The sequence below is a fragment of the Oncorhynchus kisutch genome, linkage group LG1 (assembly GCF_002021735.2).
Source record: "Oncorhynchus kisutch isolate 150728-3 linkage group LG1, Okis_V2, whole genome shotgun sequence".
NCBI lineage: Eukaryota > Metazoa > Chordata > Actinopteri > Salmoniformes > Salmonidae > Oncorhynchus > Oncorhynchus kisutch.
The window spans coordinates 35,747,145-35,770,437 of NC_034174.2; the positions used below are offsets into that span (position 1 = coordinate 35,747,145).

Sequence of the window (23,293 nt, forward strand, 5' to 3'; positions counted from 1 at the left end):
CTGGATTGAATCCCAGATCAGACAGGGTGAAAAATATGCCGATGTGCCCTTGAGCAAGGCACTTAACACTAATTGTTCCTGTAAGTCGCTCTGGATAAGAGCGTCTGCAAAACAGAAAACGTAATAAAGAGTCCTGTGATTAAGACTCATTTAGGCACATCACAACAGATTTCCCTTGACATCTCCCAATGTTTGGCTTCATTTACGCTGCATTTTCAACAAGCAACATTTTTTAATAATCGTTAATTATTATGATATACAGAATGAATTTGATATCTCATAGAGGTCTTGGTCAAATAACCCTGATCTTCTATATATGGCCGTGCATACTATTTCAACATAATTTCATAACACCTAGAAATCTATTTTCTTATTCTTGACTTGTATCTTAAAATTGCACAAATGAAATGTCAAACAAAGTATTGAATGCCTACGTAAATCATGATGTGCTATCAAATTTCATTAAAGGAAAGGTTTGCTGGAATTCAGGATGTTATGCTATGAGAGTGAGAACCTGAATTAAAAGAGAATACATGTGGCGTGGCATTCTTTGGCATGGTCAGACCAGAAACCACTTCTGTCTGTCTCTCTGTGTCTGTCACACCCTGACCTTAGAGAGCCTTTTTATTCTCTATTTTGGTTAGGTCAGGGTGTGACTAGGGTGCGTACTCTAGTTTTTTTTATTTCTATGTTGGCCTGGTATGGTTCCCAATCAGAGGCAGCTGTCTATCGTTGTCTCTGATTGGGGATCATATTTAGGCAGCCTTTTCCCACCTGTTTGGTGTGGGATCTTGATTTTGTATTGTTGCTTTTTAGCCCTTCAAAGTTGCATGTTCGTTTTGTTACTCTTTATTTGTTTTGTTGCTGGTTTACATTAATTACTATGATGAACGCCTTCCACCCTGCACCTTGGTCCAATCCTTCCAACAACGATCGTTACAGTGTCTGTCTTTTTCTGTGTATTTCTTTATAGTTAAATGGAATCTATAAAGAATCTATATCTAAATGTAGTTCATATCGTGTGTTTCCATATCAAGCCAATGAATCATCTGATATTGCATGGCTTTATTGGTGGATGTTGTTGACAGTGTGGTAGATCAGATATGACATATCTGGGTAGTAGGCTATGTGGGCATCCCTGGAGCCCGTGGCATCCCCAGGATGTTGTCACACAATCAGCAGAAAGGAGATTTGTGAAATACACTGCTGGGACTCAGAGGGAGATGAGAGGCTACAGATTGGAGTGAGACTGATTGTCCCTGTTGGCCAAAATGCTAGTGAGACTACAGTATTCTGTATCAGATATGGCTCATTTCATCAACTTACAAAATTATGAGTTATAAAGAAATGACCCACACGCAATATCTGTTTTGATTCAATAAAATATCAGAGATACCATTAATGCAGTGAATTGTAATACATGTTTAACAGATAGTACTAAACTTTACCAGTACTATTATGAGGGTGTAAAGCAGGCATCATCAACTAGATTTAGTTGAGAACTCAGGGGGGCAACTAATATGAGCCGAATTTGGCCTGTGGGCTGCCAGTTGGGGAACCCCGGTGTAAAGTCTAGGTACAGTAAATACCTACAGTATTGTTGAAATCTTGATCATGGTCTCATGGTACCTTTCTCCCTCTCCAGGTGGCCAACCTCCTTCGTCTTTTCCAGATTCCTCAGATCAGCTACGCCTCCACCAGCGCCAAGCTCAGTGACAAGAGCCGCTATGACTACTTTGCCCGCACGGTGCCCCCTGACTTCTATCAGGCCAAGGCCATGGCAGAGATCCTGCGCTACTTCAATTGGACCTACGTGTCCACCGTGGCATCGGAGGGCGACTACGGTGAGACAGGTATCGATGCCTTCCAGCAGGAAGCCCGCGCCAGCCAGATCTGCATCGCCACTTCAGCTAAGGTGAGCCGCTCGATGAACCGCTACAGCTACGACCAGGTGATCCGCTCACTACAGCAGAAGTCCAACGCCAAGGTGGTCATCCTCTTCACACGCAGTGAGGACGCCCGGGAACTGCTGGTAGCCGCCAACCGCATGAACGTGTCCTTCATCTGGGTGGCCAGCGACGGCTGGGGGAGACAAGATAGCGTGGTGAGAGGCAGCGAGGCTGTGGCAGATGGGGCCTTCACCATCGAGCTGGCCTCCTACCCAATCCTTCAGTTTGCTGAGTACTTCACAGGCCTGAAACCCTACAACAACACACGTAACCCCTGGTTCAGGGAGTTCTGGGAGAATCGTTTCCAGTGTAGCCTCCATGACCTGGGCTGTGGGAAGCACTCACTGCGCGATGGCCTGTTTGAGCCGGAGTCGAAGATCATGTTTGTGGTGAATGCTGTCTATGCCATGGCTCATGCCCTGCACAACATGAGGCAGACACTGTGCCCCAACTCCACCACCAAGGTCTGTGATGCTCTGAAGCCAGGCAATGGCAGGAGGTTCTACAGGGAGTATATTCTCAAGACCAAGTTTGATGGTGAGTTAAGAAGATTGATGTGTATGGCTATGACAAGGCTACATGACTATACTGTATAAAGAGAAATTAGATGTTCTATATCCTAAAAAAATACTATATCTAGGATTGTTACCGTGACCATATTACCGCCACACCGGCAGTCACGAGTCAAATTCCAAGTCAAATTCCACGTGACCGCTGGGTCATGCCACGGTAACTGCGCTCTAATGATGCTGATGGTCATTAGTAACCTACCAAACAGCAGCAGGCTGCTGAGGGAAGGAAGGCTCAGAATAATGGTCAGAACGGTGCAAATGAAATGGCGTGAAACACATGGAAAGCATACGTTTGCTATATTTGGTACCTTTCCACTTTTGACGCTCCAGCCATTACCAGGAGCCTGTCCAACCCGATTAAGGTGCCACCAACCTCCTGCGATGCCAATACTCTGCACTCTATTGTCCCTCTAATCACTCTGTCATCAATGCAAATGAAATCGAAAATCAAATCAAACACTTCATGGGAGCCCTGCCATTCACAGTTTGAGAGGAATATGATCACCTGTTGGTCAGTGAGAGCCAGCTCCTTATAGCTGGTTGATGCATGGAAAGAAATGTGTTCCTATAAGCCCATGTTGTACAACATTTCTATAGGCTATGCAATTGCGTGAGAAAACAGAGTTTTGATGGCCTCTATTAAAAAGAGGAGGACCCAATCATATTTCTATAGGCTTACAATATTTATTTCACACACTTCCTAAAATTAAGGACATTGCTTTGCTTTACACCTGGAGTAGCCTACCTGGCTGGCATGAAAATGAAACACCAGAAAAGCATCCTCCATTTGCTATTGAAGTGCATACAGATGACATGTCTTTTTTCCACTACTCTTGTTCCGAAAGATGTATGATAATGGCCTTTCTAAATCAAAACTAATTTCACACATAAAAAATGTAGTATATGTAAAGACCAGATTAAATTGAGAATAGTCTGATGGGCGAGAATATTATCACTTGTGAATGATGCCCAGTGTGTGCAGTCTAAAAGGCAAGGAACAGTGTATGCACTTTTTCAAATCAGTCGCATGTATCATGTAGCCAAGCCCATAGGCCTATAAGTTTTAGAGAGCCCATAGGCTGTAAGCCTATAAGTTTTGGAGAGTCCAGAGCCCATAGCCTACAGAGCCTAGAGAAACATGTTCTTATAAGCCCAGTTATTGCGCAATCGCGTGAGTTTTGTCTGGACATTTTTTAAAAGAGGATCCCAGTTTTCTCGTTTAGCTATATTTATCGCTAAATTCTTAAAATTATGCACATGGTCCCTCTCCCTCATGGTTGAACATTGAAAAGCTTGAGGTAAATGATGACACTGGGGCAGAATTATTTTACAAATGGGACAGAAAATCTATAAAAACCATCACAGACAACCCTTTAATCATACATTCTGTCCTGGCATTGTGCAAACTGCATGAGCTGTTCGGACGAGAGGGATTCCTTTCCCTTAAAGCCCCTTTATGGAACAATAGATTGATTCCTATGTTTTTCCAGAATAGTAACTTTAGACCATGGTCTGATAAGGGGGATCACTCTTCTGGAACATTGTTACGAGGAGGGAGTTCTTATGTCTTTTGATCAGCTGAAACAGAAATACCACTTGCCTAACAGGGACTTCTTTAGCTACCTACAACTACGAAACTTTATTAGGGTGACTCTCAAGGGACAATGGAACCTACCTAAGATGTCACCTATTGAACAACTCTGCCACGCAGACCAACCACTGTTCAAGACCATTTCCCATATATACGATGCTCTTATGTCAGGACTAACACTGCCTGGGCTAGATAAACCCCGACTTAGATGGGAAAAAGATCTGGGTATTGATCTTGATGAGGATCTATGGAGTGACCTATGCAGGGATGGTGTTACATCCACATTGAACTCCAGATACAGACTGATCCAGTTTAATTTCCTCCATCAGCTCTATATCACCCCATCTAGGCTGCACAAGTTCAACCCAGATATCTCCTCCCTATGTTTTAGACGTGGCTCAGATGAAGGAACATTCCTCCATTCCACTTGGCAGTGTTTAAAACTACACGGTTTCTGGCAGGGGGCATGCGATACCATATCCTCAATTCACGGGGTTGCATTCCCTTTAGACCCAGAGGTCTGTCTACTGGGTAACTTTACTAACACCAATCTTAGGCAAAGCCATACTATAAAGCTAACAGAAATATTGCTAGTGATTGCCAAGAAATGTATTGCCTTGAAATGGAAATTGGATTCCTCCCTGCCAGTTGCAATGTGGCTATCGGAAGTTAATAGTTGTATCCCTTTGAAGAAAATCACTTACTGCTTGAGGAATAAGTTAAAGACATTTTACAGAATTTGGCAACCTTTTATTGACTATATGGAGAATCTCCCCCCACATCTCATTGATTGAATATATATATAATCCTCACATAATGTTTCACACGTAATGTATAATATGTAGCCTACGGCAGGTGATCCAATGTCTCGTTATAATTTTTTTCTTATTGTATGTTTGTATATATAATTATAATTATAATTATTTTTTTGTTATGCTCGTCTGTTACTGTCACTTTGTCCTATCGTTGTCTAATATCTTTTCACTTTTGTTTTGAATGTTCTTAATTGGAAAATGCAAAAAAATAAAAAATAAATAAAAATAAATAAATGATGCACATTAATCTGTTTTACGAACGGTGTAGCATACCTGGTATATTTAAAACGTAACCTCCATTCGCTATTCAAGTGCAGGCTACTGATGACGTCTGTTATTTTGTGGGTCATTCTAAATAAAAAAATATTCCACACATATACAGCATTAGTAGGATATACGTAAATACCAGATAATAAATTGAGAGTAGTCTGATGGGTGAGAAATTATCCAGTGCTTGCCAAATTGTGAATGAGATACTGATGAAGTGCGTGCAGCCTGCCTTTAATGAAACTCAATTTCATTAGAGTTGCATCATGCAGCCTTAGTCTATATGTTTTGATTTCTAATATATTCGAACGTTTGTATCACAACTAAATCTGCATGAATAACTCTAAATGAAGCATGTAGGAGGACCTGTTTCTTTGTCAAGCACTCAACACAGAATAGCCGCATGTGCTCACTCCTTCGTAAATCGTTTGGATAAAATATCCTTTCTATGTTATTCAGCTATGTTCAATTGTATTGTTCTTACTATAAAATAATATAAAATAATGCCTTGGGAATTATAAGCAAATCTCGCCTAATGAACTAGTGTAGCCTACAGCTATATGGCATAGCCAGATCAGGGCCTAACATATTGATGGCTCAGAATATGCTATTCTGTTTTTCTGAAATAGGCTACATTTTCTTCATACCATAATGCTTCTTTAGACCTCCCTAAAATAAATCATGGATTTATTGTGATAGTGTAGGCTATATTAAATGGATTTATTAGACTTTTTTAAAACTGTACATGTTCCAAAGGTCCGCTAAGTGTGGAAGCCGGAGATGCTAAACGTGCTTATGTTAAATAAAGGTCAATTACTGTGAGACCTGCAGTGATGTGCATGACAATCACCAGCGGCTGACAACATTTCATGACCTCCGTAGTCTAACTGTATCCTAAGAATGTGATTTCTCTTTAGATTATTGCCAGAGAACAAATAGACCGTATTCAACTCGGTTTTTTAGTACTTAATTTGGTCTATCTATATTATCCTTTTCTCTAATTATCCTCTCACCACATAATGTTGAAAATTAAAACTACACTGCATGATATCTTGCAATCATAATCTACCCATGAGTGCCCTGCTTGGTGACAAATTTGATTACATCAAATTAGATCCATTGTATAAATTCCTACCTAAACATAGGAACAGTGCTATGACTTATTCAAGTTGTTGTTTATAATACTGCTGAAGATAACAGCTTGCAACGATTCAATTTGCAAAGATGAAACATCCATGTCCAGCCTCACTCTCTGAGGCTCATTTTTGTCACACATCTCATCTGCCTGGAGTGTGAGGACAGTGATTTGGCCCAGAACCTGGATATCACAAATAGGAATTACTGTACATAAACACATTCATCAGGCAACGACACTCCCATTCATGTGGTGAGCAGAGATAGTTAGCAAGTGTAACAGATCATTTATTTAAAACCCTATAGCATCAACACATCTGTACAACACCACCAAGCCAAATGCTCTGACTATCTAACTACTAAACCATTGACTGAGTAAGTAGTCTTAAAGTATTGATGGAGTAAAAGGCAATAATATTTTCATGCATGAGTAATGGTGGGTGGTTTGAAGTCCATGAGGGTTGCTTTACCCAAGCAATCCATCTCGTTCATGGATTTTAGATGGATCCCCAGGGGATCTTGCTGTCAGAAGACATCAGATTGGACTACAAGACTACAATCGTCCAATGGCCTGAAGTGTATGGACATCTGTGGGGAGAAGGCAGTACAGCAGGGTCATAAATGATCCTTCATCCATAGTAAAGCCCTGTTTCCTCTAGTTAAAAGAAACGGGCCTATTCAGCTAAGAATGGTTCTAAAAAAAATCAAATAAATACATTGATATTTCTATACATGGCTTGCAAATAGTTTTTCCATAGTTAGACATTATGGATTGATTCATTTTCAATCTTTTTGACATGGTACAAAGGGATTGTAACTGTTTATTCCAGGGTGATGAAGTAATGGATAATTAACAAGTAGGCTATGCGTTCTAGGGAAATAATAAACAACGTGGAAGGTGTATTCCATGACGCGCTAGGTGAGTGGAACTGACCTTTCCAGAGAACACATGGAGCCCGATTTAATTATCCCTTTTATACCATGGCTATAATTAAGCAATAACGCCCTTGAACCCAGAGATTGTCGTGTGTTATACTACGGGTGAGTCTAATCCCGGATGCTGATTGGTTAAAACCGTATTCCACAAATTCCACAAATTCTCCCTGGCTAAATCTATGACGTTGAAATGCCTATTTACTCTGTTCCATCTGACTGCACAATCCACTGTCTCATCAGATCAGCCAGGCAATTTATATACTAGATCTACTCAGGAAAAGCATCTAGACATGATCTCCCTTCTAGACTAGCATTTGGTTTTCAACAGTGGAGATTTGAATAACCTTGCTGTCTGTCTCGCCAACATTTGCAACATTGTTTCAATATTGAAATTCGATCTCTAGCTGTCCTATGGTAATGAATGTTTCGGGAGTCGGGATGAGACAGACAGGCTGGCAGCTTTTTTAAACCAGTCGAAATCATGAATCAGCATCATTTTTATGGATATACTGTATTTTCTCATGTTTTGACCCAGTCGTTCATTCGAATCATTCTATTCATTCGACGTTGCTATGCTAAACAAATCATTGGCATGTAGTTAGCTAGCAGACATGCAATGATGATGAGAGACAAGAATTACAATAAAGAATGATTTAATAAATATCCAATATTCCTACATAGGCAACAATTTTATGGTTGGCGAGTCCGAGCTAACCAACCTAGCTGGCGATTTCTGGGAGAATAGTGAAATTTCCGTTAATAGTGAAGTTTCCGTTGATGGCACGCCATTAGAAGAACTCTCCATGGTCCTGGAACTGGTTAGTGACTGCCAGTGATTTCCTCTTCTTTGGCGGAGAATGGGACTTCCCTCTCACATCGTTGCCAGCTAAAATGGCGCGCCAGCACTTTATGTTCTCCATGTTAGGGGCTGCCAATAACTATTGAGTGAGCTCTCACACCGATGGCCACTCACAGATATTTCCCTTGCCTCCAGGCCCGCATCGGATAACTTTTGCATTCTGAAGTTGCTACCCAAGCGGGCTGGTCGTTAGTTATTTTCTCATGTTTTGACCCAGTCGTTCATTCTAATCATTCTATTAATTCGACTTTGCTATATAATTGGCATGTAGCTATCTATCTCAGATTAAATGATGATGAGAGACAATAACTTCAATAAATAAGGATTTAATAAATATCCAATAGGCCTATATATGCTGCCCTGCGCCGGTTTCCCTTGTGAATTATTCGTTTCACGTTCATTGTTCAATCTTAGGCTGGCTAGCCTACTCGCACGGGAGAGATGACATTTGTAAAATGATACATTGTTGCACAGGTCATAGAGGGAGACTGGTAGGTTTATAAAAACCCCAACTGTTGCAAACCAAATAGTAGTTTCCCCAGAGGGAGATAAAGTTAATTAATTTCCTGCCTGCAACTGTGGAATTATGGTATTTTGCGGGAGTTGTTGTCCCCTATCAACCAATCAGGATCCAAACAACCCGTTTTATAATTTAACACATTTGCCTCTAGAAATGGCCATTTAGAGTAGAAATGTGTTCAACGCCAAGCACTCCCCCATTCTCATCAACAGGGCTGTAGTGGAGCAGATTGAGAGCTTCAAGTTCCTTGGTGTCCACATCACCAACAAACTGTCATGGTCCAAACACACCAAGACAGTCGTGAAGAGGGCACGACAACACCTATTTCCCCTCAGGAGACTGAAAAGATTTGTCATGGGTCCTCAGATCCTCAAAAGGTTATACAGCTGCACCATTGAGAGCATCACCGCCTGGTTGCATCATCGCCTGTTATGGCAACTGTTTGGCATCCATCTACAAGGCGCTACAGAGGGTAGTCCGTATGGCCCATTACATCACTGCGGCCAAGCTTCCCGCCATCCAGGACCACTATAACATGAGGTGTCAGAGGAAGGCCCTAAAAATTGCCAAAGACTCCAGCCGCCCTAGTCATAGACTGTTCTCTCTGCTACCGCATGGTCAGCGGTACCGGAGCGCCAAGTCAAGGTCCAAAAGGCTTAAACAGTTAATCAAATTGCTACCTGGACTATTTGCATTGACCCCCCCTTTTTATGTTGCTGCTAATGTTTGTTATCTATTATCTATGCATAGTCACTTTACCCCTACATACATGTACATATTTACTCAATTACCTTGACTAACCTGTAGCCTCGCACATTGACTCAGTACCAGTTCCCCCTGTATATAGCCTTGTGACTAGATCGCTACAGTAGTTGCTGTGGTAACTAAACAAACAGATGTGCTTGTTTAGCTAAACAACCATTAGTCCTAGCTTGCTATTACGAAAATCAAATTCAACAATACCAATAATGTTTTGAAATCGACTTTTGCTTTATAAAGCAATTCAAACAAAACATGTAAGAATGAATTATAGCCATTGAATTCTACCATGGCAATATGCTATGCGTTATAGGGAAATCATTCCCTTCAAGCCAATAAGAAACGAGTATTCAACAATGCCATGGAATAATCTGCTGTAAACCCATAGTTTTTGGCACCTGAATAGTAAAACAGACTTCTGAATCGCATTCACATTCAAGTGCAATAAACCTGTGTCAAAGAAAACAGAGTCAACCTTCTGGCTTCAATTATGTAAATGCTGGGTTTGCACCTGTGTCCCCGATGCATCAGCTACTGTTCAATCCCATGTGGAAGGAATGGAATGTCAGAGGGGAGATACAGAGAGGTGAAGTGATGAAGCAGAAACAAGCTCATTCCATCAAAACATGTCGACGCCAAGATCCTTGGTTCATTGTACACATAATGCTAGGAAAGAAAAACACAATTAATTCAAAATACCAATCTTAGTCAGAGTTCAAAGGGTTGATCATGTATTGTTATGGATAGACATTAATTTGCTTATTTGACTTTCAACTATCATAACACGTCCATGGTCTTCTCTTTCACAACTTCTCTTTCAGCTCCATTCCGTCCAGCAGACACAGAGAACATGGTGAGGTTCGATGCCTTTGGAGACAGCCTGGGCCGCTACAACATATTCCACTACCACAAAGAGGACGGGCGCTACGTCTACCATAAGGTGGGCTACTGGGCCCAGAGTCTGACCTTCAACACCAGCCAGATCCCCTGGGAGGGTCATGCTGTACCCACCTCCCAGTGTAGTGACCCCTGCAGGAAGAACGAGGTGAAAAGCATGCAGCCTGGAGACGTGTGCTGCTGGATCTGCATCCCTTGCCAGTCCTACCAGTACCTGATGGATGAGTTCACCTGCGCCGACTGCAAGTTTGGCGAATGGCCCCTGGCCAACTTGACGGGCTGCTACAACCTGCCTGAGGAGTACATCCGCTGGGAGGATGCCTGGGCTATAGGCCCGGTTACCATCTCCTGCCTGGGCATGATGTGTACACTCTTCATCATTGGCCTCTTCCTCAAGCACAACGACACCCCCGTGGTGAAGGCCAGTGGACGGGAAGTGTCCTACATTCTCCTGCTGGGTGTTCTGATGTGCTACAGCATGACTTTCATCTATATCGCAAAGCCCTCCATGGCTGTGTGTACCCTACGTCGACTTGGCCTGGGCACCTCCTTCGCTGTTTGCTACTCAGCGCTCCTCACCAAGACCAACCGCATCGCACGCATCTTCAGCGGAGTGAAGGATGGAGCCCAGCGGCCGAGGTTCATCAGCCCTGCCTCCCAGGTGGCCATCTGTGGGGGTCTGATCTCTTGCCAACTGGTGGTGGTGGTGGTCTGGCTGCTGGTGGAGACCCCGGGGGTCAGGAAGGAGGTGAGCCCAGAGAGGAGGGACATAGTTACCCTCAAGTGCAACAGCAAAGACTCCAGCATGCTCATGTCCCTCACCTACAACTGCATCCTCATCATCCTCTGCACCGTGTACGCCTTCAAGACCAGGAAGTGTCCAGAGAACTTCAACGAGGCCAAGTTCATTGGGTTCACCATGTACACCACCTGTATCATCTGGCTGGCCTTCCAGCCCATCTTCTACGTCACGGCCAGCGACTACAGGGTGAGTTACCAACTCTATGGGCCAGATTCAGACTTGAGATATGTAGAACTCTTTACAGTCATGGGAATTGGCATATATATGGATAGGGCCAAATTGAAATGTTTCTTACATAATGAATATGAAAATACATAAGTATGATAGCAATTGAAAGGGAACAGTTTGGAGTTAATAGGAACATCTGTTCATTCTGTCCAGAACAACCCGGGGTATGACGTCATGTTATCTTGTAACTGCACATCAAACACAGTGATCATAGATGTTGACACTGATATTACATGTGTTTTATGATTTGGAGATGTGAAGTTCACATTTGGACTCACGGGTGTTTGGCTTGTTTGTATGACATCAAAGCTGTATTTATTATAATCCTCAATATCTCATCTTTCAAAATACATTGAGTCATCTTAATTTACAACGTTTCCCTCACTCAGAAAACAAAACATTTGCAAATGTTGCCCAATTACCGGAATGTGGGCAACTTCTTGTCACGCACGGTGCTCAAGTTCAGAATGTCTGTCAGTTAAACCCTTATACGGGTATGAGTGTTAAAGGGCTACGTCAATAAAATATGGATTTAAGTAAAACATAAAAGACTCAAGTCCTTGTTAAGTCAACCTATCTCAAGTCTGAATAGAGCCCAGAAATGTTGTTATTCTGGTATAAATAGTCACTGCTTTTCCAAAGAATAACACCACAACATCAACACACTGCCTAACATATATCTACTTTACAAGCTGAGGTTGAAGACACACAAAATGGATCCCTTTGATGTTAATTCTACTTGTGTTTTTCCTGTGTCCTAATAGTCATAAGTCAGGGAATGTGAGTTTGGCACATTGAATCTTTTCTAAAGCACCTGCGAGTTGAGATGAGACATATCAAATCCCTTTGAACACTTCTCTTCAACTTTGATAAAAGCAGCAGCTCTCTTTTCATGTGGCTGAAAAATCTGCTCCAGATGAGAACAAAGGCTCAGAGGAGATCATATCATATATGTTTTAATAGGTGGGATGGATTTGGACTGAAAACACACTTGAAATCAGCTACTGAATGACAATTAGCATAGAGCAAACGATTAGTCAATGGATTTATTAAGTAATGCTCTCCAACATTGCGTTAATATTGTATGTGTATACTTTACACAAGTGGTGTGTGGACAGCAGAGCAAAAAGCATAACAGCCTGAAAAATATTTCTGTGGCCAAGTGACCTAATCATACTTGGATTGTTAAGTCTTGAACCAAAAGATCTGATGACGGAGAGAGAGCGTTCCAGAAAGACATACTGAGCTCTGTGGTGTTTGGTTCCCTCTGGGATCCCTCTGTGGACTGGAGCTGGGGAGAGAGGCAGAGAGAGGTCCCCTGGTGACCCTATACCTCTGAAGACACAGATGGGCAGGCTGGAGAGCATGAGGTCTGGAGGTGGGACAGAACATCCCTGTGCGTAGTTGTGTGGAATGGAGTGTGAAAGAGCAGGACGTTGAGTCCCAGCTGTGTCCCGTGCGCTGGGATTATGGTATGTCTCCCAGGGCTTCAGAGGGACCCTACCTCATGGCAGAAGGGGGAGGGGAAAGAGTGGGACACGGACAGAACAGAGTGTCAGATCAACACAGATAACTAATCTGACCACTCTGATTATCTCTGGTGCAACTGAACTGAAACAGTGGCTCATGTGATTTGTTTTGTCTGCTGTGAGGGATATACAGTGCCTTGCAAAAGTATTCAACCCCCTTGGCATTTTTCCTATTTTGCTGTATTACAACCTGTAATTTAAATGGATTTTTATTTGGATTTCATGTAATGGACATAAACAAAATAGTCCAAATTGGTGAAGTGAAATTAAAAAAATAACTTGTTTCAAAAAATTCTAAAAAACAAAAATTGGAAAAGTGGTGTGTGCATGTGCATTCAAGCCTCTAAATAAGATCTGGTGCAACCAATTACCTTCAGAACTCACATAATTAGTTAAATAAAGTCCACCTGTGTACAATCTAAGTGTCACATGAACTCAGTATACAGTGGCGCAAAAAAGTATTTAGCTGCTTACCTATTGCAGATTCAGTCTTCCCAGCCTGGTGCAGGTCTACAATTTTGTTTCTGGTGTCCTTTGACAGCCCCTTGGGCTTGGCCATAGTGGAGTTTGGAGTGTGACTGTTTGAGGTTGTGGACAGGTGTCTTTTATACTGATAACAAGTTCAAACAGGTGCCATTAATACAGGTAACGAGTGGAGGACAGAGGAGCCTCTTAAAGAAGAAGTTACAGGTCTGTGAGAGCCAGAAATCTTGCTTGTTTGTAGGTGACCAAATACTTATTTTCCACCATAATTTACAAATAAATTCATAAAAAATCCTACAATGTGATTTTCTGGATTTCTTTTCTCATTTTGTCTGTCATAGTTAAAGTGTACCTATTTACAGGCCTATGATGAAAATTACAGGCCTCTCTCATCTTTTTAAGTGGGAGAACTTGCACAATTGGTGGCTGACTAAATACTTTTTTGCCCCACTGTATTACAGCTGTTCCAAAAGGCCCCAGAGTCTGCAGCACCACTAAGCAAGGGGCACTACCAAGCTAACGGCACCATGAAGGCCAAGGAGCTCTCTAAACAGGTCAGGGACAAAGTTGTGGAGAAGTACAGATCAGGGTTGGGTTATAAAAAATATCTGAAACTTTGAACATCCCACGGAGCACCATTAAATCCATTATAAAAAATTGAAAGAATATGGCACCACAACAAACAAACACAACAAAGGGCTGCCCACCAAAACTCATGGACCAGGCAAGAAGGGCATTAATCAGAGAGGCAACAAAGAGACCAAAGATAATCCTGAAGGAGCAGCAAAGCTCCACAGTAGAGATGGGAGTATCTGTCCATAGGACCACTTTAGGCCATTCACTCCACAGAGCTGGGCTTCACGATAGAGTGGCCAAAAAAAGTCATTGCTTAAAGAAAAAATAAGCGAACACGTTTGGTATTCGCCAAAAGGCATATGGGAGACTCCCCAAACATATGGAAGAAGGTACTCTGGTCAGATGAGATTAAAATTTATATTTTTGTCCATCAAGGAAAACGCTACGTCTGGCGCAAACCCAACACCTCTCATCACCCCGAGAACAGAATCCCCACAGTGAAGCATGGTGGTGGCAGCATCAATCATGCTGTGGGGATGTTTTTCATTGGCAGGGACTGGGAAAACTGGTCAGAATAGAAGGATTGATGGTTGGCGCTGAATACAGGGAAATTCTTGAGGGAAACCTGTTTCAGTCTTCCAGAGATTTGAGACTGGGACAGAGGTTCACCTTCCAGCAGTACAATACCCTAAGCATATTGCTAAAGCAACACTCGAGAGGTTTAAGGGGAAACATTTAAATGTCTTGGAATGGCCTAGTCAAAGCCCAGACCTTAATCCAATACAGATTGCTGTACACCAGCAGAACCCATCCTACTTGAAGAATGGGCAAAAATCCCAGAGGGGGGGGGGGGGGGGGGTGAATAGTTATGCACACTCAAGTTTTCAGTTTTTTTGTCTTATTTCTTGTTTGCTTCACAATAAATAAATAAAATTGACATCTTCAAAGTGGTAGGCATGTTGTGTAAATCAAATGATACAAACCCCCCAAAAGTACATTTTAATTCAAGGTTGTAAGGCAAAAAAATATGAAAAATGCCAATAGGGGTGAATACTTTCGCAAGCCACTGTGTCACTGTGCTGTGTTCTTTCTGCTACACTCTTGCTATGAGATGGTTGTCCTCACACCCTGAGATTTCAGAAATCTCTGCTTGAATAATCAAACAGTAATTTGCATATTATGTCATCCATGAAATGTTTAAGCAGGCAAAATATGGTGTACTGAGGCATGAATTACAACATGATTACCAAATGAAATATTAAAGATGTCATACCTGAAGGGGACAAGCAGCTTTTTCTCTAACCTCTGTGACATAGGTTAACAAAGGTGATGAAACATCAGTCATATCCAAAGGCTAAGAGTGCCCGTGTTTCATGTAACCCATAGATCAGAAGTATCTACATTTGATTCCTCAAGATTTCTTTTAAATCATGGATGCCAAAAATGTGGTTCAACAAATCAAAGGCATCATCAGCTATCTTACTCCACGCTGTTACAAATCTCTGCATCTCGGCTTGTACATGGTTGTACAACGATCAGATGTACAGGTAACTGCCAAAATAAAGGAAACACTTGAGTAAATGAGGGATACAAAGTACACTGAATAAAATATAAATGCAACATGTAAAGTGTTGGTCCCACGTTTCATGAACCCAGAAATGTTCCATATACACAAAAAAGCATATTTATCTCAAATTTGTTCATCTTTTATTGTGGCATAAACACAACCAGTCATGATGTTTTTATCTGATTGTCAAACAATCATTTTAAGGGCTCCTTTACTAGGCTACCATTGCACGTTCATCCACTCGCAACATATCTACAACCTCCAAACAGTGGTGAATGGAAAGAGACATTTGTTACACAAAACACCAAAAAGTGTAATGACATTTGACAGGAGGGAAGAATTTATGCATCAACACGCGTCTCAGTGTTGGCCACTCATCCCTGCCTTTGCAAAATGTCTTTTTTTTTGTCTAACCACATCGCATTTTGGAATGTAGTCTATACCAAATGTTTTCAAGTCCATTCGCAAATGTTTCATGATATGAGGTAATGATTAATAATGGTGTAATATCCTACAGTTCTCTTAACATTTTGTTTGAATTATTGTGATAGGTTCATGTTTTACTGGTACGCCCCCACTGTGTCTTTTGCCTGGACGCCTTACCGGAACATACCGCCTTGTTCCTGAGTTAATTATGCAATTAACATCCTATCATCCTTATTGTCATGTATAAAATTGTGCAGTTGCCCAATATTTTGGCTACCATGGCTAGAAGAAAAGATCTCATTGACTTTGAAAAAGGGGTCTCAAATGACCATATAGGGTTTAAAGTGTGTGTGTGTGTTTCAGCCACCAGATCTCAACCCAATTGAATACTGTATTTTGACAGTTACTTGTATCTTTAGGTTTTATTGGTGACATTGATTTCATATACTCATATTCTACAATCCAACAGAAACACTAAAATCATCCATTCATGCTCTACCTTCACATCCTGTTACCAGGCTGAAAATGTAGGATGAGCTCACTCTTCCTGTGCTGGCTTCCTCTAGGTGGAAAACCACACCTGAATAGACAGTGTGTATGGCTACCACAGGCTACACAGCTTTTTAAAAACAGACATTTCCCACTGGGCACACACTGGTTGAATCAATGTTGTTTCCATGTCAATTCAATGACGTTTTGTTGAACCAATGGAGAATAGACGTTGAATTGACGTCTGTGCCCAGTGGGTTGTATCTAAAAGTCTTATCGAAAGTACTTACAACAATCTGTATCTACTGTATGTCAGTTTTCATAATGAACAATTCAATCCCACACTGAAAAGACAGATTCTCATCTCTCAGCTCTTCCTAAGAAATATATTTGCTTAACACTTTATTATGTAGTATTGTCGTGTTATTAAAACTATTTTTGAATAAAAAGTGTGGGATATAGGACCTGTGTGCTATTTGATAATATCCAGCTATTTACATGAGGATGACATCCGTTTACCACCATTTAGTTGTATTATAAACCAGATTTAAACCAATGGATTCACTTTTTAACATAATGTATAGCTCAACAAAGGGACTGATAGTTGAGACGGTCAACAAATCAATTATTTATTTCAAATTGAACTATACAACTCAAAGATTCACTTGTGTCATGTTATGGTGAATTTGCATTCAGTGACAGCAGTGAGTGAACGGCCACAGCACAGCTTGAACAGCATGTCCACCGCTGGGTGCTCTCTGCCTGCCAGCCCAGCTCATTCTAATGCTGATATTAGTATTCAGGGAGACATGGACAGACACCTTGGAAGTGTGTGGATGGCAGACTGGTAAGATGCACCCACCCACCATGCAGCACTGCACTATAACGAAACAGTAATCTGGGAAGAGACAAAAACAAAGCTTGGCTGTATATAAAAGGACTGGCTGATGACACACAACTGCATGTGGGCGGATGGAAGGAGATGACGGGGGGGGGGCACGGGGGGACGGGGGGGGGGGGTTAGGATGATTTGAGGGACTGACAGGCGAACAGCTCACTCACTCACACCCCTCTCCTCTCAGATACTGCTGGTAGCACCACACAGGCACACATGTAACCTATTTCCTGAGATTGTCTGCTTACTATCTGCTTGCTTTTTGACATTCCTCAGTCTCCATGGTGTGTTGTGTTCCGTAATCAGGGTTGGGTAGGTAGGTTATTTCTAAATGTAATCCACTACAATTACTAGTTACCTGTCCAAAATTTGTATCAGTAACATAATCGGATTTTTGGGGGATTGCTTTTCTCTTAAAAGGCATTAGAAGAAAACAAATTATCCATCAAACGCATTTGCTGTGCCATCATAGTGGTCTCTGACTTGTGGTCAAATAAAATAAAATGTTATTTGTCACATGCACCGAATACAACAGGTGTAGACATTACAGTAAAATGTTTACTTACAAGCCCCTAACCAACTATGCAGTTTTAAGAGAAATAAGAGTTAAGTAAAAAATAGCTAAGTAAAAAATTTAAAATAAAAGTAACAAATAATTCAACAGCAGCAGTAAAATAACAATAGCGAGGCTATATACAGGGGGTACCGGTACAGAGTCAATGTGCACCGGTTAGTCGAGGTAATATGTACATGTAGGTAGAGTTAAAGTGACTATGCATAGATAATAAACAGAGAGTAGCAGCAGCATAAAGAGGGGTCTGGGTAGCCCTTTGATTAGGGGTCAGACTTGCTCAGGCGGAACAAACTTAAACGTGCTCCTTTTTTTATTGCTGAATTGAATGTCATTGGGAAATGTATAGGTATCCAAGAAGCAATCATCTAGGTTTACAAAAGTACTGATTGGAGTTAGTTTTCTTGTAATCAGATTACATGTAATCAATTACTCCCCAACCCTGTCCGTAATATGGTATGTACTGGCTTTATCAGATGAGTAATCGCTGTCTCTGGTCCCATCATCTCTATTTATCCCTCTCCCCCTTCAGGTGCAAACCACCACCATGTGCATCTCTGTCAGTCTGAGTGGCTCGGTGGTGCTGGGCTGCCTCTTCGCTCCTAAGACCCACATCATCCTGTTCCAGCCCCAGAAGAATGTTACCTCGCTCCGGGTGGCCACCACCCGCTTCGGCGTCACCACCGGCCCCGGATCCAGCTTCTCTCAAGGTACAAACCCCGCCGGCAGGCGAACACAACCGTCATCATCAGCATTACCATCATCATCATTATTATTTCCATCGTGGTCGTTAATGTAATTTTACATTATCATTATTAATCATTATTAATCACTGAGATGTTTCAACACATTGCGTGATACAGCACGTCACTTGAGAACACTCCTGTGGTGAGCTGTCAGACCAGCGTCTCTATAGTTTAGAATGAGGTGTTCTTTTCTACTCCATCTTCTTCTTTAACCTCTAATCTGACTGCCAGTGGATTGTAATCTGATAGAAGTGTTGTAGAAAATGGTCTATTCTCTTTCTGCAGCTTCAGCCTCCAATATTGTACCAACGGTGTGTAATGGTCGAGAAGTGGTGGACTCCACGACTTCATCTTTGTGAAGACTGACAGACTGAGCCTCATGTTCCTCTGCTGCCATTGTATACACTTCTATAACCACTAGTCAAGAATCAGCTGTTTCAGATAATAAAGAGGTCACACAGAAGATTGTCCAGATTTTGTTATCCTCTTAGTGCTGTGAGTACAATGTCCCGATTCTGTTTTCATTCTCTGACTGGTAGCGATTTTAAAAAGAGATGTCAAAGATTCAGTATTATAGCCCTTCTTTTTATTGAAGATTTTACTTCAGACAGAGTAAATTATAGTAAATCTGTTAAATGTAATATATACAAGATGTTTTTAATGTAGATTTTGGTGAACCAGTTTGTGCTTTCTTGTAATTTATGTAAATAAAAGTTTTTTTAAAATTAATATGAAAACTACAGATGTGTTGAATATTTTATAACTCTCATACACAGGCTGTCTGGCTGAAACAAAAGGTGTTGTAGTTAAACTGTCATTCAATCAGAAGACACATTACTGAACACAGTCACCAAGGAGGTGATCAAACGCTAGTGTGTGTGTTTTAGTTCAAGTATTATGTTACATAGAAACCATTCTCCTACGTGTTACCGCTGCTCTTGAATCCCACAGAGCATTTGGGGAAAGGTGAATGAAATGAATGTCATTACAGAATTGTATCACCCTGGAGCCTCGGCATGAGTAACCCTCAGAAACACCTCCAAGAACTTCAAACTCAAACTACATCAACAGTTGGCATTTTCAAGTATTTAACACCGTGGCATTTTCAGGCGGCCTGATAACTGGCATAGCCACATCACAGGAACCCATTACTGATAAAAATATACCAGCAGCTTACAAATGCCACTCCCAGCCAGACAAAGCGTACCTTAATTCCCAGTGGCATACCTTGACCCACCTCCATTTGCCACGTAATGAGCCTCTTCAACTCTTGAATGCTCTAACATTATAACTCTAAACTCTAACGTCAGGAGAAATAATGCAAATCCCCTTGAGACGAGAAGCATAAGCAAATATTACTGTATGCAATATGTGATTCAAATATTTATCATACAATCGCCATATAAAATAATATTTGCTTGTGCAATTCCTCACTTTAGTTTCACGGAGTGTTAAAACATTGAGGACACATGCTATTTCCAAGACAGACTGACCAGGTGTATCCCAGGTGAAAGTATTGATCCCTTATTGATCCCTCACTTATTAAATCCACTTCAATCAGTGTAAATTAAAGGGAAGAGACAGGTTAAAGAAGGATTTTTAAGCCTAGAGACAATTGAGACATGGATTGTGTATGTGTGCCATTCAGAGGGCGAATGGGTGAGACAAAAGATGTACGTGCCTTTGAGTGGTAGGTGCCAGGCGCACCGGTTTGTGTCAAGAATTGCAACGCTGCTGGGTTCTTCATTGTCAACAGTTTTCCGTGTGTATCAAGAATGGTCTACCACCTAAAAGGACATCCAGCCATCTTGGGAAGCAATGGATTCAAAATGGACTAGCATCCTTGTGGAACGCTTTTGACACCATCTTGACTCCATGCCCTGGCAAATCGAGGCTGTTCTGAGGGCAAAAGGGGGATGCAACTCAATATTAGGAAGGTGTTCATGTTTTGTACATTCAGTGTAAGTTGGTAAGTGTACAGTAAATGGGAAGCTGCCAAATATTTGTCTATTTAATTCACCATCTGCAAAGCATGCAGGCCAAACAGACCACAGCCTCTCAGTGAAAATTAGCTGGAGCATCTACATTACTTTATATGAGAGAAAATCCTCTGCAGGTGCCTTTGAAAATACACCAAACAAAAGTTGTACTGCGGAAGAGTCGAAAGAGAACGAGACAGATTCTTCTTAGAACGATTGACCACAACCATGATTCAACACTGCCATCGTGTGGGCATGAAGTGAACTTTCTCCACAAAGGCAAAATCCAGCTGGTACATCTACTACATTTACATGATTGTTGTCACAAATTACGATTCTAATTTGAGTGATATGACATTATTGATGCTGATACATTTAACTGGTAAAATCCCAGACAGTACCTACATTATATTAATCCCAGATAAAGAACAGACGATTAACACAATCTAATGTGCCATAGATGAGGCCATGTGTTGTAATGGCTAGGTTCAACACAGACCATGCACACTTCATTATGGCCTAATATGACAGCCTATTCTATTTTTCATAAAACTGATGAGTAGTTGGCTCCTCACAAGGCTGATCCATTTCTGACAAGCTGAATGAGTCATTCAGTGTTGGAGTAATGGGGTGTAGCCAAGCCTACCACAGAGACATGTGGATGGGACTGAGGCCCAGACCTCTATTCCTCTACTACCAGCCAGTCCCTCTCAATCAAAAATATAAAACAGGTTTTTTAAAGCACTAATATAGCCTTTATCATGTCAACCCTTATATTCTAGAAGGACAACTGCAATTTCCTACATGTGCAACATTTCCAAGAGGAGGGTATCATTTATGCTTTTTGACATCAGGACTAACTTTAATAAAATAAAATATAGAGTTACTGGTGAGGTAGCCTAGAAATACAATATACAGGCACTTTGTAAGAGAGCAAAACCCCTCCCTACCTTCAGGCTATGTTCAAACCCTACACCCCAACCCGAGCACTCCGCTCTGCCACCTCAGGTCTCTTGGCACTCCCACCCCTCAGACTAGTCCAAGTTCTTCTTGGTCCTGGCATCCCAATGGTGGAACCAGTGTGACTGTTTGAGGTTGTGGACAGGTGTCTTTTATACTGATAACAAGTTCAAACAGGTGCCATTAATACAGGTAACGAGTGGAGGACAGAGGAGCCTCTTAAAACAGAAGTTACAGGTCTGTGAGAGCCAGAAATCTTGCTTGTTTGTAGGTGACCAAATACTTATTTTCCACCATAATTTGCAAATAAATTCATTAAAAATCCTACAATGTGATTTTCTGGATTTTTTTCTTCTCATTTTGCCTGTCATAGTTGAAGTGTACCTATGATGAAAATTACAGGCCTCTCTCATCTTTTTAAGTGGGAGAACTTGCACAATTGGTGGCTGACTAAATACTTTTTTGCCCCACTGTAAATGCATTATAGGGGACTATTTACTGAGACAAAATTATATACAATATTCTTCTCTGTATTCGAAAGTAAATGTTGAGCTTCCATTCTTGTCTAATTTAAATGTAATTGAGAAATACCTGAAAGCCACTGCACATAGCCACAGCCAGCCAAAGATTATAGATGTCTGGGAGGTAGAGAGTGAGACTGAGGTGAGTAACACATGACACTACTTCACCAAAATAATGTTAGCATGTAATACAGAATGAATTTGTATTGATTCATTACTTATTTGTTGTGAGCTTGATTATTGTAATGATGTTGAGAATACATTTTTTTAGGCTTTTTTGGCTATTATAGTGCGTTAGGTCAAGGATTCTGTTCTCCTATCTGCATATCTGTGTGTGGGCATTGTTTTCGCCAGGCGGAGCGGTTCAGGGAGAATGACAACCTGGAGAACCGGCGTCTGCTGTGGCACGGCACCAACTTGGCAATGGTTGCGGTCATCTTGAACGGTGGCCTATATAGTCACTTCATGCCCCAGGGCTGCGCAGGCAGGGGCATCTACTTTGCCTCGGAGATCAGCAACTCTGCTAATTATGGTGAGGTTCTACCCCTGCGTTATAGGGCATTTGGACAGTATTCAGACCTCTTGACTTTATTCACATTTTATTATGTTACAGCCTTATTCTAAAATTGATTTTTAAAAAACAACATTTTGCTCATCTAGCCACACTCTATACCCCAAAATGAAGAAGCAAAAACTGTTTATTTATTTATTTTTGCAACGTATAAAAATAAATAAATGAAATAATACATTTACATAAGTATTCAGACCCTTTACTCAGTACTTGTTGAAGCACCTTTTGCAGCTATTATAGCCTCGCATCTTCTTGGGTATGACCCTACAAGCTTGGCACAACTTTATTTGGAGAGTTTCTCCCATTCTTCTCTGCAGATCCTGTCAAGCTCCGTCAGGTTGGATGGGAAGCGTCGCTGCACAGCTATTTTCAGGTCTCTCCAGAGAGACACTCAAGGACATTCCAAGACCTGTCCCGAAGCCAATCCTGTGTTTTCTTAGCTGTGTGTTTCCATTGATCATGCTTGAGATGATTCTATAACTTGATTGGAGTCCACCTGTGGTAAATTCAATTGATTGGACATGATTTGGAAAGGCACACACCTGTCTATATAAGGTCCCACAGTTTACAGTGCATGTCAGACCAAAAACCAATCCATGAGGTCGAAGGAATTGTCCGTAGAGCTCCAAGACAGGATTGTGTCAAGGCACA

The 23,293-nt window shown here is 41.4% G+C and overlaps 1 protein-coding gene across 1 annotated transcript in view; it reads left to right on the forward strand.

The window, feature by feature from the left end:
• Positions 1-19,342, forward strand: part of LOC109873136 (metabotropic glutamate receptor 2) — a 67,577-nt gene extending 48,235 nt beyond the window's left edge. Inside the window, exons 3-6 of the mRNA XM_020464735.2 lie at positions 1,646-2,486; positions 10,224-11,287; positions 18,398-18,575; positions 18,897-19,342. Coding sequence (XP_020320324.2) covers positions 1,646-2,486; positions 10,224-11,287; positions 18,398-18,575; positions 18,897-18,970 — 2,157 coding nt within the window. The 3' untranslated portion in view covers positions 18,971-19,342. The remainder of the gene's footprint in view (positions 1-1,645; positions 2,487-10,223; positions 11,288-18,397; positions 18,576-18,896) is intronic.
• Positions 19,343-23,293: the final 3,951 nt, after the last annotated feature.